Source organism: Sorex fumeus, unplaced genomic scaffold (genome assembly GCF_029834395.1).
Source record: "Sorex fumeus unplaced genomic scaffold, SorFum_2.1 ptg000009l, whole genome shotgun sequence".
In the NCBI taxonomy this organism is placed as follows: Eukaryota; Metazoa; Chordata; class Mammalia; order Eulipotyphla; family Soricidae; genus Sorex; species Sorex fumeus.
The window spans coordinates 30,834,005-30,849,298 of NW_026606066.1; the positions used below are offsets into that span (position 1 = coordinate 30,834,005).

At 38.6% G+C, this 15,294-nt stretch overlaps 1 protein-coding gene across 1 annotated transcript in view; it reads right to left on the bottom strand.

Annotated features, from left to right (window-relative positions):
* PDE11A (phosphodiesterase 11A) overlaps nucleotides 1–15,294 on the bottom strand; it is a 461,319-nt gene that overhangs the window by 175,067 nt on the left and 270,958 nt on the right. The window contains exons 7-9 of the mRNA XM_056110237.1: nucleotides 9,190–9,265; nucleotides 5,897–5,964; nucleotides 4,424–4,516 (exon numbers count right to left, since the gene is read on the bottom strand). Of these exons, the coding sequence (XP_055966212.1) occupies nucleotides 4,424–4,516; nucleotides 5,897–5,964; nucleotides 9,190–9,265 (237 nt within the window). The remainder of the gene's footprint in view (nucleotides 1–4,423; nucleotides 4,517–5,896; nucleotides 5,965–9,189; nucleotides 9,266–15,294) is intronic.

The window sequence follows — 15,294 nt, forward strand, 5'->3', positions numbered from 1 at the left end:
CAAAATTTCTTTAACCAGTCATCTGTTTTCAGGCACTCAGGTTTTTTCCAGATTCTGGCTATTGTAAAGAGTGTGCTGCAATGAACAAACAAGTGCAGATGTCACTTCGACTATACCTTTTTGCCTCTCTGGGATATATTCCCAGGAGTGCTACAGCTGGTTCAAATGGGAGATCAAATTCTAATTTTTTGAGAATCGTCCATACTGTTTTCCAAAAGGGTTGGACCAGTTGGCATTCCCACCAACAGTGAAGGAGGGTCCCTTTTTCGCTACATCCGTGCCAGCACCTGTTGCTTTTGTTCTTGTGGATGTAGGCTAGTCTCTGTGGTGTGAAATGATATCTCATTGTTGTTTTGATCTGCATCTCTCTGATGATTAGTGATGTAGAGCATTTTCTCATGTGCCTTTTTGCCATTCGGATTTCTTCTTTGCGAAAGTTTCTGTTCATTTCCTCGCCCCATTTTTTGATGGGGTTGGGTGATTTCTTCTTGTGGAGTTCAACCAGTATCCAAAGGACAATTTTTGATGTTCAGAATGAAGAAGTAATATTTTTAATCTTCATATTATTGTATTTTCTCTGTATTCTGGATCTATTGGCACAGTTCCCCCCTTTTATCTTAGAGTTCTTATTTTCAGAAAATATGAACAGACATAAGTGTAGGTCTTGTGAAGCTCTGGATTGCTCAGGCAGAATGAAAATCAGGATCATAAAATTAAAGTTATTAAAAGTGATAGTAAATTCCACTCCTTGTTCCATTAGTCAGCCTTAAAAGCATCCCTGCTCTCTAAGAGCCTTAGTGTATTAATTTTATAAATCTCATAAAAGGACTTTAACAATAGAATTACACAACTAAATTAGAAAGTTTAGAAAGCAACCATAAAACTAAATGAGTTTATAATTCAATTGTTTAGAATTCATATATTGCATCAGTCACCTCAAAAGTAGAAAATATTCTGCCTTTATGGGTTTCTGTTGTTCAACATATGTGAATGATAGCTAAGGTGAGTTAAACTTGCTGGTGTGGGGCAACAGAGAAGGGGCTCCCAAGTAGGATGTCTGTTGCAGGAAGCTTCACCCTTAAGTACCTCTGAAGGTCATTTCTGATCTGGGAAATTGTGTATTTACATATCCTGGACTTTTCTGCTCAAGCATAAGAGTAACTGGGGCCACAAACAAGGGGTGTGCATCGAGCATGCAATGATCTACAGAATTGCTGTAGACCACAAGACTGCTGGGGTACACAGTGTATAAAAAGGATGGGCTAAGCTTAGTAGTAGGAATTGGTGATGATGGTGAAGAGGGCCTGGGTGGTGGTGCTGTTTTCAAACTCCAAGAAGGAAATAATCCTCTTGTGTGAAAGAAACAAAGTAACACCTCATCCCTCACCTCTTCATCAGCATGAATTTATAATATACCTTGAGTGGATTGAGCAGGCAGAATTCTGTGAAAATTAAGGACAAGAGCTCTGGTTATCAGAGGGATAAACTTGCTAGCATTTACTATGTGTTAATTGTAACTAAAAATCCTCCACATGCATTCTCTGCATTTTAAAAAATGGTTTAAACACCATTAAAAAAAACTCAAACCACTTAACCCATAAAAAGAATATGGAGATTGAGGTGACTGGAGATGGTTCAGTAGTTAGACTCCTGCCTTGAAAGCCTATGACCAAGTAACAAAATATGAGATTAATACCCAAGAACAGTTGAGATCAGCACCAGGAGGATTACTCCATAGCTTAGTGGCCAGTCGGGCATTCTAGAGGAAAGGGCAGCTCAGACAGAGAAGGGAACACCAAATAAAGGGTGTTTGGAGGATCCTCCCAGGAGGGGAGATGCATGTCGAAAGTAGACTATGGACTGAACATGTTTGCCACTCAATGCCTCTTTTGCAGACCACAACACCCAAAAGGAGAGAGAGAACACAGGGGATTGCCCTGCCACAGAGGCAGGGGGGGATGGGGGGATGGGGGTGGGGGGATATTATCCATGGTGGTGGAAAATGGGCACCGGTGGAGGGATGGGTATTTGATCATTGTATAATCAAACCCAAGCACAAAAAATTGTAAATCTACAACTGTACCTCATGGTGTTTCACTAATAAAAAAAAATTTAAAAAAACAAAAAAAAAAAACCAAAATAACAATAAAAAAAAAAAAAGAAAGCCTATGACCAATGTGTTCAATCCCTGGTGCTACCACGTGTGCCAAGCTGGATCCTGGAAGCCCTGCAGTCCGGGCCTGGCTGCTCTGCTGTGTGAGATCCCTGCAAGTGATTTCTGGCTGCGTGGCAGTCAACCATGTGCAAGTACCACAACCAAAGGGTAATACTTGCTTGAGGACTGCCAAACATTACAACTCACCACTGTGACTAGGAAGTGGTCCCCCAGCAAGCATGAATGCAAACACTGCAGTGCATCCTGGTGAGCATCACAACTTAATGAGTGCAACTCCCCCATAAATGCATATACAAGCATAACAACTATAAGAAGAATGTCCCACCCCGGAGCACCATGGCTAAATGTGAGGGCATCACATCTGATGTGATGGGCGGCAGGAAGCACTACCTCTGTCATCATAATGACACATCAATAGGAAGGAGAGGTGAGAAATGGAAAAAGCAGCAAAAAGGCTGAGTGTGAGAGTCACAGTTCACTGAAGCAGAATTTTGACCTGACCAGATGGCTCAGTCTTAAGACAAGTTTGATTTTTAAATTTTTATTTACTATTTTGTTTGTTTGTTTTCTTGGGCCACACCAGTGGTTCTTACCACTTACTCCTGGCTCTGTGCTCAGGAATCACTCCTGGCAGTACTCAGGTGACTCTATGGGAAGCCAGAGCCAGGGATCAAATCCAGAATGATCACCCAAGTGCAAGACAAATTCCTTATCTGCTGTGCTGTATGTCTAGCCCTCAGGACACATTTTCAGTCTTGTCCCATTACAGCACCATTCCCGGGGTTAAAGCCAGCAGTCTCCTTCTGCAGAGAAGTCAGGCATGCATTAAAAGTACTTCTAGTGAATTCTGAATAGTCTGGAGCACGTTTGTGCAGGTCAGTTTTTTTTTTTCCAGAAAATTTTTTCTGGACATACACTTACTTCTAAAATGAATGCATCAAATGGCTCTCCCCCACCCCACTTTGGAGAAAAGGAATTTTAAAAGAAAAGAACTTTGTTTAGTCCTTCAAGGGTCTCACGAAGACATAGGAGAAAACATATTCATGTTATCTCTCCTGGTCAGAGAATCCTTGTACCCTCAGAGGTTGGGAGCTTTCTGAGTCGCTGGGTCTGAGGGCAGATTCAACTCTTGCCAATTGAAAAAATGAAAAGATGCTGTGATAGGGTAAAAAAAATGAGAAAACCGCCTTTAGACAGAGATCTATTTGTATCAAGATAAGGCCAGGTAAAACTGAATAGAATAAGCAAATTGAGACAACACAGGAAAAATATCCTGTTTAGACATGAGTGGGAAACTGTCCCTTGGGCATAATGGACAAGGGTAATAGTTACCTCAGGCCCCTGGGGAAGGCATGGAAGGCTGAGGGCGTGGAAGGATGATGGCATTGCATGTGGTCTGGTGCACTGCATGTGGTTTTTTGCATTTCCCATGGTTTTGTCCCTTTGGTATTTCTCTCAAATTTATTTTGCCTTTTAAAACATTTGTTAGATTATTTATGTTTCTATAAAGTTGCCAAAATCATTTGTTGAATTCAGCTGGCTATAAAACATAGATATATGACTTTCCAACAAATTTGCATTAAAATACTTAAATAGTTCACAGTCTAGTTTAGAAAAAAAAGGCAGCATTTAGATAGATAGCTACAATTTTGTCTTTTAAACCTCAAATCAAAATACTGCAGGAACTATTATTTCACTTCCTTATTATCTCTCCCTTGATTCTCTCTCTTTCTCTCTTTCTCATTTTTGGGCCATATCTGGCAGTTCTCAGTTCTTACTCCTGACTCTTTACTCAGGGATCACTCCTGATGGTGCTCAAGGGACCGTATGGGGTGCCAGGGATTGAAGTTTATCTCCTATGTTAAGAAAAGCTGTGAATTTCCAGCTCTGCATATTCTGTGTGCATTCAAAGCAAGTTCATAATACATTTAAAATTAAGGCAAACTATTTTGACTTGATTACTTTTAATAAACTTAGTATCTAAACTCTGCATTCTACAACAATATGGATGGGATTCAAGGAATCTGTGAACTCCTTGGAATTATATGCAAAATTGTACAATGTGCGCTTTTACTTTATAGTAGTGGTCTTTAACTTTCACCATATCCAAAATCATAACTACAATGATCGAGATACAATGAACATACTATAAAAATTGAAAAATTAAATCCCATAATCAGGACTTTAATTGCTCATAAAAACTGGGGCTCTTTAAACCCATGATTCTGACCTAAATCCTATACTTACATCAAGAGCCACGGACTGCTTGGCCCAGGATTTTTTCACTTGATCATACATAATTGTGTTGTTGATGCCAAGGCCACAAAAGATGACAAAAGCCTAGAAAAGAGAAAGCCCACTAATTAAAAATTACAATAATCCATTGGCGTAATCTAACATGAAAGCATAGATATAATTGAACTAATTATACTGCACAAAAAGGTGGGCCTTTGGGAAATATCACATTAAAATTCTTAATTACTGAAGTCATGTAACAACTCTGTAACTCACATTGCACATGAGAAAAACATTCTAATTTAATGTCACTGTGAAGGAATGACTTCACACATTTAAAAGCATCCTGACAATCTGCTCAAATGTGTTCATTATATTTCTTTGCATTGTTGGCTGATTTAGTAATTCTATTTCATGGAGCATTCTCTTTCAGAAGATCAGTTATAAAATGTTTTGATAATGAGTGTCCCCAGAAGGAAAATATTAAGGGCAAGAAGAAACGATTGAGTGCCCATTCGTAAAGAAGCTATGAGGTCTTCTTAGCTAGAGGCAAGTCACAGGATTCTCATGTGTGTTGGCACTGAAGAGTGGAAGCCCCTTGTGCTGACTGCTTCATCGAGGGCAGCTGGGAGCAGATGGGAGCTTGGGACAGTGAAAGGTTTAGTGCAGACACTTTGCAGACAGAGCTGGCTAGAGGCCTCGGGCTCTCCAACACATGTGCTGACAAGAAAAGGATGAAACGATGAATACTTTTGAGAGAAGAGGGGGGAATCAATTTTGTCATAAAAATAGGTACAGTAACCAATAGTCACAAAATAATCTATAAAAAGAAGAATCAAATTTTTATGTGGTTCTGTGAATGTATGTGTATGTTTGTATGTTTCATTTTCTGATTTATAGAGTATCAACACTTTATATACAGCCAATGTTCTGAATAAAGGATAGATGCCTTGATAAATCCGTGGTCAGGTTCTAGAACTCCTAGAGCTCCCATGACCTTCAGGCCCAGTCTCCTTCTCTGCATCCGTTCAGACTGGGGTGATGGATCCCACACTAACAGCGCTACTCTCACCCATACCCTCTCCATCTTCCAGAAGACAGTTACTGCCAGGGAGACAGTCCTCCACGTCCCCTGGACTCCAGGAGCAGGCAGGGCTGAGGCTGGGGGCCTGTGTGCAGTGGGGTGCTTCCTTCCCAGGTTTCTCCTTACTGTCTGCCATTCTCCTAGCCTCCCAGCTTCATTTGTGCCTGATGGGGCATTCTGTTTTCCTGTTAGGACTGTTTAATAGTAAACATTCTGCATGTGTGTATGTGTTAGTAATTGTGGTGGCAGGTGGGGTTGGGGGGCGAGTAAGAAGGAGGTTGTAAGAAGCACACTTTGTAAAAGTAGAAAATGATTCCAGCTATCTACCCTTATACATGCAAGTAAAGTATCACCAAGAAACTATTGGCCCCTCTGCTGCAATCCTGGATTTATTGTCTTACCTCAAAGAGTCGTTGGTCTGCATCGTCAAATGGTTTTCCATCAAGCCTATTTAACACTTGAGCCACTCCTGTAAGAAGATTAGGGTGGCTGTGATTATTTTTAGCAGTGGACAAACAGTAACTGTAGCACAGTAAGGTCCCAGTTAATTCAATGCATCCCATAAATCAGGGACTGAGAGCTGATCTGGGATGTCTAGTCAGACAGACTGTCTTCCAGGCTCTGATGTCTAAGATTCAGTGATGCCTGGAGTTTTACCTGGCATCAGTTTAATCTCTAAAAACTGTTTTTCAAAGTAACTCAGCACAGTATCTCTGACAGATCTGGCTTATGGACACATATACACAATTATATATACAACTGAATGAGTGTTACTCTGTGTGTACATATACACCTACATATATTAAAACATAAAGAGATTTTTTGTTGTTATTTTCAATTCCTGGAAGCACAAGATTTATATGAAGCTCCATAGTGTGGTGATTAAAAGCGTAGATCCTAGTATTTGCCTATCTTGGTACGTTCAACTCCACCATCAATAGTGTAGTTCAGCAAATACATAATACTCTCTTCATCTAGAAAGTGACAACTGAAATTTGTAACTATCTCAGATATTATTATAAATATTAAGTTAGATAATTCTTGAATATTTGTTAAGCATATTGCTCTATGCAGGAAGAAAAACAGGAAAGGTTAAGCATTACGATAGAGTTAATCTTAAAGGTACGGTTAGTTCTGTTGCCTGCTACCAACAGGATATGTAATTCTACAGAACTTAATGAACACATGCTTTTTCTTCCCAAAGCTTGTTTTGAGCATTGTGCCATATGTTCCAACGTATGTCTATCAAGACACGTAAGTCTAACCAGGAAGACTCAACCACCTTGAAAATTATTCTCCTATATCCCCATTTAGTACAATACCAATAGTACTATAATTCTTAAGCATACTTATATTTTAAAATCACATAGTTTCCCACTAGAAAGGCAAGTTATCATATGCTAAGAGACACATATAATAAAATGTAAATCTTTTAGCAAGTAGCAGGTGAACAACAGCTACAATTTTGAAATACTAAGGAATGAAGTGTCTGTGAGATTGCCACTAGGCATCCATAGATAACACTGCGTATTTCTTATGGACTTTCTCTTATGTCCAAACAAAAAATATAATTACAATATGTAAAATATGGGACTTGCATGACCTGATCCAGGTTCATTTCCCAATATTCCATATAGTCCCCTGGCCACCACTGGTAGTAATTCTTGAATATAGAGCCAGAGTAATCCTTGAACATTATTAGGTGTGACAACAAAAATTTCATATATTTATGAAATCTATTGCATTTTAGTTGAAGCTCAGGCAGAAGATGTAGTGGGAAAGTTTGTGCCAGAAGCAGGAGATCTGAGTTTTAATTTTATCCTGCTACTAACTCATTTTATTCAAGTCTTCACTTTCTTGCTCTATTTTCTCAATTTTTTAACAAGGTAATTTTCATAATAAGGTCCTACTATGAGATATCAAATCAAAAGTACTGATTTTTACCTAAAGAAATAAATATTTGCTTCTCCAAAGATGTGCAGATGACAGACAGACTCATTATCACTGTCACTAATTATTAATTAAGGACAAATGCAGATCAAAACTACAATGAGATAATACTTTCTAACATTGAGGATGATTCCAAATTTGAAGCAAGTGTTGATGAAGAGAAGAGAGACAAGAAACTTTGATACATGGTTGATAAAAATGTAAATTGTTTAATTTATATGGAAAATGGCATGGAAATCATTTTTTCCCAAAAGGAAATATCAAATAATCCAGAATGCAACTCCTAAGAATTTATCTGAAAGATGTGAAATCACCACTTGGAAAGATATTTGTACCCCTGTATCCATAGCAGAATTATCCACAGTACACAAAACATGGAATCAACCTAAATGTCTCACCCACTTCTCACTTATTACAAGTAAATTTCTTTCAATAAAACCATTTTACTTCACACACACAACACACACACATAAAACAGATGCTTGATAAAAGAAGTTGTGGTACACCCAAAAGGAAAGAGAGAACACAGGGGATTGCCCTGCCACAGAGACAGGGGGGATGGGGGGATGGGGGTGGGAGGGATATTATCCATGGTGGTGGAAAATGGGCACTGGTGGAGGGATGGGTATCTGATCATTGTATAATTGAAACCAAAGCACAAAAAATTGTAAATCTACAACTTTAAAAAAAATAAAATAAAATAAAGGGAAAAAAAAAAGAAGTTGTGGTGTATGTATTCAGTGGACTACTACTCTGCCATTAAAAAGATAAAATTGTACCTTTGGGAGTCAATGGATGAAACTTGTGGTGAAAATACTAAGTGAAATAAATAAGGAAATAAAAGACAGCTGACAGGTGGTTCTATTCAGATGAAACATGAATACTTTAAAGCAAGCAAAATGGCTGAAAATAAAGCTCACTTCAAGACTCAGTGAAAACTATGGTGGTTACCAGAGGAAAAGAGGAGAAAGGATGTGAAAAATGAATAGAAGAATCATTTTGAGAGGACACTGGTGCTTCTGTGATAGGAGTAGGTAGGATTATATAGTGGTGAGAAACCAACCCTCTGAAATTTCATAATAAAAATTGGTATTTCTCAAATGTTTTCTAGCATCCTTTCCAACCTCGTTTCCCTGCTTGATCTTGCTGTCTAAGAGTTGAGCCCTTAGTCTCAGGTAATGGCACCAAAATTATGTGATTTTCATGTGTGACTGCCTTGGAATATTCTGGGGATCCACAGAGGGCCATATGGCTCCAATCTGAGAAATATTGATGCAAGCCAATGATCAATCAATGAAAACATAAAAATTGAAAATAAATACATTAAAAAATAGCCAAGAAGTGATACATATTTGCTTCACAAATCACAAATCATCCTGTTAATTGTCGACTGCTTCTAGCAGGCCCCAGTAACGTCTCCTTCATCCTAGCCCTGAGATTATATTCAAGGCTCTTTAGGAGAATGAGACCCATCATTGTTACTGGTATTTGGCATATTGGGTAAGCCACGGGGAGTTTGCCAGACTCTGCCCTGTGGGCAGGCTACATTCGGTACATATTTGCTTATTGCTTTGATTAATGCTGATTCAATAAGAGACTATACTTCTGAGATTATACAGAATATGAGATATGGTTTGATGAGTTCTGGGATACAGAAAGAAGGAACACATGAAATAGAGAAGGGTATATTTTAAAATGTATCTGAGTTTCTTTGTATAATAAAATTACATGAGTAAAGTCTTACCAATTATTTGGTGATTGCTGTTCCAAATAGGGACGCAGAGAACAGATCTTATGTGAAAACCGGATATCTGATCAGCCTACAACACAGAAAGTAGCTCATCAAAATTAAACATTGAGAAATCATTTTTGATTGGCAGATTACCATTCTTAATTAGAGATATTTTACAATAATTTTTAACTACAATATAAGCTTTTAAATAGTAGTAACCCAGGATTAAATTCAAGGCCTCACACAAAAGGCCATAACACTTATTTAACACAAATGTTACCTGCTTATTTTTATTTAAAATATCACAGGGACTGGAGAGATAGTATAGGTCTTGCTTATGGCTGACCTTGGCTTAATTCTTTTTTTTTTTTTTTGTGGTACCTTTCAGATGAGCTATATCTTGAAAGTTTATTTACATAAAGAAAATAATGAATAACTTTAAGAAAACAGTGAAGCATCTTTGCTATTTCAGATTCCGTAGTTGTTAAATATCCTAGTGCAGTAATGGTGGTACTTGCAGACATATGACTACTGTAGCACTGTAGCACTGTCCTTCCATTGTTCACCAATTTGCTCGAGCGGGCACCAATAATGCTTCCATTGTGAGAGTTGTTGTTACTGTTTTTGGCATATTGAATACGCCACTGGTAGCTTGCCATGTTCTGCCATGTGGGCGGAATACTCTTGGTAGCTTGCCAGGCTCTCCAAGAGGAGTGGAAAAAGCAAACCTGGGTCATCTGCGTGCAAGGCAAATACCCTACCCGCTGTGCTATCACTCCAGCCCATGTGACTATTAAGTTAAAAAAAAAGCTCAGAAATGGCCACTAATAATGTACTTTAAAAGTTCTTTAAGGAATTTACAAGCATCTTGTAGTTAATAACTATTGTTCCAGAAGATAGTAACAAACTCTGGGTTACTAGTTTTCAGGGTAGCACCTGCAGTTGGATTCCCTGGTAGTTTGTTAGTAAACTAATCACTGAGTACCGCCCTAATATCTACTAAATGAGACTCTGTAGGTAGGCCCTCTTAGGTCAAACTTTTTTTCTATTGTAGTAAAAATGCAGTATGAGGGCCAGTCTTTTTCCTAGGATGCCCAGAGCATAGTCCAGAACCTCATAAGCCTATGCACTACCACCTGTCCCAACAGATACCTATGCATAACCATAGCTCTAGAATGTTCATAGCTCTAGAATGTTCTAGGTTCTCAACTTGAAATGCACCAAAATATCAATTTGGAAGGTTTTTTTTGTTTGTTTAATCTTTTTTTAGGGCTGGAGCGATAGCACAGCGGGTAGGGCGTTCGCCTTACAAGCGGCCAACATGGCCGACCCGAGTTCGATTCCTCCCCCCCTCTCGGAGAGCCCGGCAAGCTACCGAGAGCATTCAATATCTTGGCTTAATTCTTGACACTGCATATAGTCCCCTGAGCCCTGCCAGGAGTGAATCCTGAGCACAGAACCAGGTGTAAGTCCTGAGCATGACCAGTTATGGCTCCAAATCCAAAATAAATAAATAAATAAATAAATAAAATATTGTAATGAGTCAGAGGAAGCACTAAAAGGCCTGAGTGCTTGCTTTGTATTCAGGAGATCTAGATTTGAACTCCAGGCACCACTAAGAGAAGCCTCAAGCACAAAGCCAAGAATCCTGCTAGGAATAGCTCCAAAACAAATAAAATAATATATCACACTGAGCATACAAAGAAAATCAACCTCTAACCAAAATATGGATCAACCAAAATATCTCAAACCAACCCTTTCTTGCCCTTCCTGCAGCCACAGAGAGCTGAATATAAACTATTTGGGTTAAGATCACATGGGCACACAAGAATTCTATCAACTATTTCTGCTCCGAGTATTTTAAACACTCAAATTAAACCAAAGGTCAATATTTCTCATTCACTGGACACTAGAGTTAGCAAATTATTTGAGCTTATAATGTTACTATCTGTGTTCTTACTTTTAGTACTCCATGTTAAATTATGACTTTATCTGTATGTTGCGAAATCAGGTCCCCAAAATAATGCTTATAAAGATACAACATATATAGAAATTTGAAGCTCTTTTTTCGGTACTATACCATATTGTCATAAAGAAACATATTTATTAGCATCAAACAATCATCACATAGTAACAAGCTCCCTTTAATACCAAAATCAATTACCCAGAATCGAACTGTTAGTTTATAGCTGCTAAAAATATGAAGGGCATCAGTGAAAAAATGATCATTCTCTTAGAATAGTAAAAAAAAAAAAAAGTTATGTTCTGAATCATGATTAGTAAGATAATTTATACTAAAGGCTTGCCATATTCTCTGAATCCTTTCCAATATGGGTGACACATGTATAATTGCACCCACCTTAATAGTAAGATGAGTACTTTTATATTTTAAAATATTATTTTTAGAAGTTATAAGCTACACTGTAGCACTTTCCTTCCGTTGTTCAATAATTTGCTCGAGCGGGCATCAGTAACGTCTCACAACAAATTGTGAGACTTGTTACTGTTTTTGGCATATCAAATACATCACGGGTAGCTTGTGAGGCTTTGCTGTGCAGGCGAGATACTCTTGGTAGCTTGCGGGCTCTCCGGGAGGGGCGGAGGAAAGCTATTATTTAAAATTTTTGACATTGCATGTTAATCTAAACGCCTAGATTTTATATTTGGATATTATTTTTGGATTTCCTCGGAGAACTTAATTTCCAGATTTCTTATATTTTTTATATCAATATGTTAGCATTGTTTTTTCATTACTTGTTTATCTTGTTTAATAGCACAGCGGGTAGGGCGTTTGCCTTACACGCGGCCAACATGGCCGACCCGAGTTCGATTCCTCTGCCCCTCTCGGAGAGCCCGGCAAGCTACCGAGAGTATTCGATATGCCAGACACAGTAACAACAAAGTCTCCAATGGAGACGTTACTGGGCCCGCTCGAGCAAATCGACGATCAACGGGAGGGCCTTTACCTTTACCTTGTTTAATAAATACTTCTCTACTCCTATTTTCCAAAAATCTTTAGTGTTTAAAACTTTCACATTTAGATTTATAATCTAATTGAAAACTGTCTTTGAGTATAGAACGGCTAAGAGTAAAATCTTAGAAACTTTAAAAAATGAATAGCCTATTGGCTTAGCAGCATTGGTGAGGGACTGGAAATATGTCTCTTCACCAGCAATTTCACTCCTGGGAATATACCCTGGAGAGGCAAAAAAGTATAGTTGAAGCGACATCTGCAGTTGTCTGTTCATTGCAGCACTGTTTACAATAGCTAGAATCTGGAAAAATCCTGAGTGCCCTAGAACAGATGACTGGTTAAAGAAACTTTGGTACATCTACACATTGGGCTGGAGCGATAGCACAGCGGGTAGGGTGTTCGCCTTACAAGCGGCCAACATGGCCGACCCGAGTTCGATTCCTCCACCCCTCTCGGAGAGCCCGGCAAGCTACCGAGAGTATTCGATATGCCAGACACAGTAACAACAAAGTCTCCAATGGAGACGTTACTGGGCCCGCTCGAGCAAATCGACGATCAACGGGAGGGTCTTTACCTTTTACCTTTACACATTGGAATAATATGTAGCTGTCAGAAAGGATGAAGTCATGAAATTTACACACAAGTGGTACTACATGGAAAGTATCATGCTAAGCGAAATGAGTCAGAAAGAGAGGAATAGACATAGAAAGATTCCATTCATCTGGGGAACATAAAGTAACAAAATAGGAGACTAACACCCAAGAATAGCCAAGATAAGTACCAGGAGGATTACTCCATGACTTTGAGGATAGCTGCACATGCTAGGGGAAAAGGCAGCTCAGATAGAGAAGGGAGAACCAAATAAAGGTGTTGGGAGGTTCCTCTCAGGATGGGAAATGCGTGATGAGAGTAGACTGTATTCTGAACAAGACTGCCACTCAATGTCTCTTTTGCAAACCACAGCACTCAAAAGGAGAGAGATAACAAAAGGGAATGCCCTGCCACAGTGGTAGGGTGGGATGGGCGGAAGGGGGGTGGGAGGGATACTAGGACTGGTGGTGGTGGAGAATGGGCACTGGTGGAGGGATGGGAATTTGATCATTGTATAACTGAAACCCAAGCACAAAAATTTGTAAGTCTACAACTGTACCTCATGGTGTTCCACTAATAAAAATTTAAGGAAAAAAATATTTTCCCCACATTGACCCCCCCAGGTTTGTAAAGCTATAAGTAAGTCTGTGAACCAAAAAGTCGGTTCTAATGAGATATAGTATCGACCAACACTTTAATACATCTCCAGAAATATGAGAAATAAATATTATTTAATCTACCACAAAAAAAAGAAAATATGTCTCTTCATCCCTCTGCAGTATCATTTTTTTCATTAATCAAGTATTCACATATGTTTGGTCTCTATTCTGCTTCTGGTCTCTATTTCATTCTACTTCATCAGTCAATATTTTATCCTGATGCAAATATCATTCTACCTTAAGCAAAATTCCTGGTATATAGTAATGTATATCTTCTAACTTTGTCCTTCTTTAAGATTATCTTGATTATTTTTGTTTCTTGGCATTTTTATAATAATTTCAGAATCCACATGAAGTACAGACACATAGAGACATGCAGACTGCAAAGATTTTTAAAGGGAATAATTTGAACATATCAATTGATTTGGAAAATAATTTATATATTTACAAAATTGGATGATAGAAGATCAAAACTGGAATAATTTCAATCTATAAGCATCCCTTAATTTATGCAGGATTCTAAACTTTCGGCAAAATTTTAGAGTGTTCTCTATAGAAACTTTATGCATAGTTTGTCATATGTATACTAGACATCTAAAATGTTCATGTTATTACTAATATTATTACTTTATTTTCTGTTTTAAATATATATAGAAATAGAACTGATTACCTATAAAATTTATTAATTTTTATTTTGTGTTTCTAGGGTGCTTGGGGTGTGCTGGGGGACACTGAACTCTGTGCGTGGAGGTGGAGTTCATTCCTATAAGGTTTGCTCAGGACCATATGGCAACCAGCTGATGAGTAGAAACATTCCTGGAATAAAAGATCACCCTGACCCCTCATCAAGGAAGAAAGGACTTATGGGCTGTTGGCAACAGGAAGCCACCAGCCTGCATTCCATGCTTCCTTGCACTTAGTCCCTGCAGATAAAGGAAGGCCAGACCAAACACATTGGCCCCACTGGGCTCTGTACCCTTTTCCCTGCCCAAGACAACTTAAAATCCTGCCTCGTCTCTCCCAGGGTGCCACTCTACCCCAGCCTTGCCAGGATCCTGAAGGGTCTGCCCAGGAGCGCTACTTAATAAACTTCTCCTATTTCTACACTTTACTCATCTCTGTCCCTCTGTCTTTGCCAGGTGAGGTCAGTGACCTATTAGTTCTCAGTAGTGTTCAGGGGACCATGCAGGGTCAGTTGCGGCAAGGCAAGCACTTAACCCTTGTGCAGATTGTGTGGTTTTTCTTTTTTTTCTTTCTTTTTTCCCCCTTACTGTATTTAAGCACTGTGGTTTACAAAGTTGTTCACAATATGGTTGTATCAAGCATTCAATGTTCCAGCTCCCATTCCATCACCAGTGTAACCTTCCTCCAACATGGTCCCAGTTTCCCATCCACCCCAAGCCTGCCCCCTTAGCAGGCACAGAACCATTTATTTCATATTGTTTGTTACAATAAAATGGCAAATGGAATTATCAAAAACATAGTTCCATGAAAGAAAATTTGTGAATATTGTCATTCTTACAATGGAGTTACAAAGTTATTTTCTGCGGATTTACTGGGCTGTTTGGTGCTAATTGAGCCTTCCTTTTTTTTAGTTTTATTTTTTAAGGTAGTTCACAATATTTAATTACATTTAATATTAAACAACAATCCCACCACCATTACATCTTTCCACCACCATATTTGGGATGTTTCCATCCCAAATCCCAATCCCTGTCCCAAAGCAGAACCAAAATAATATATTTTGTATTGTTTGTTATGAAAAACCACTGAAAATGCTACAAAAAATATCCATAGAGGAAAGAGCACAAAGATTGTTCTATTTTGACAATCTTAATGGCCCTTCTATAAGATCTCATTAACATGTTGTTAAAGGTTGAGTCTTATAAACTT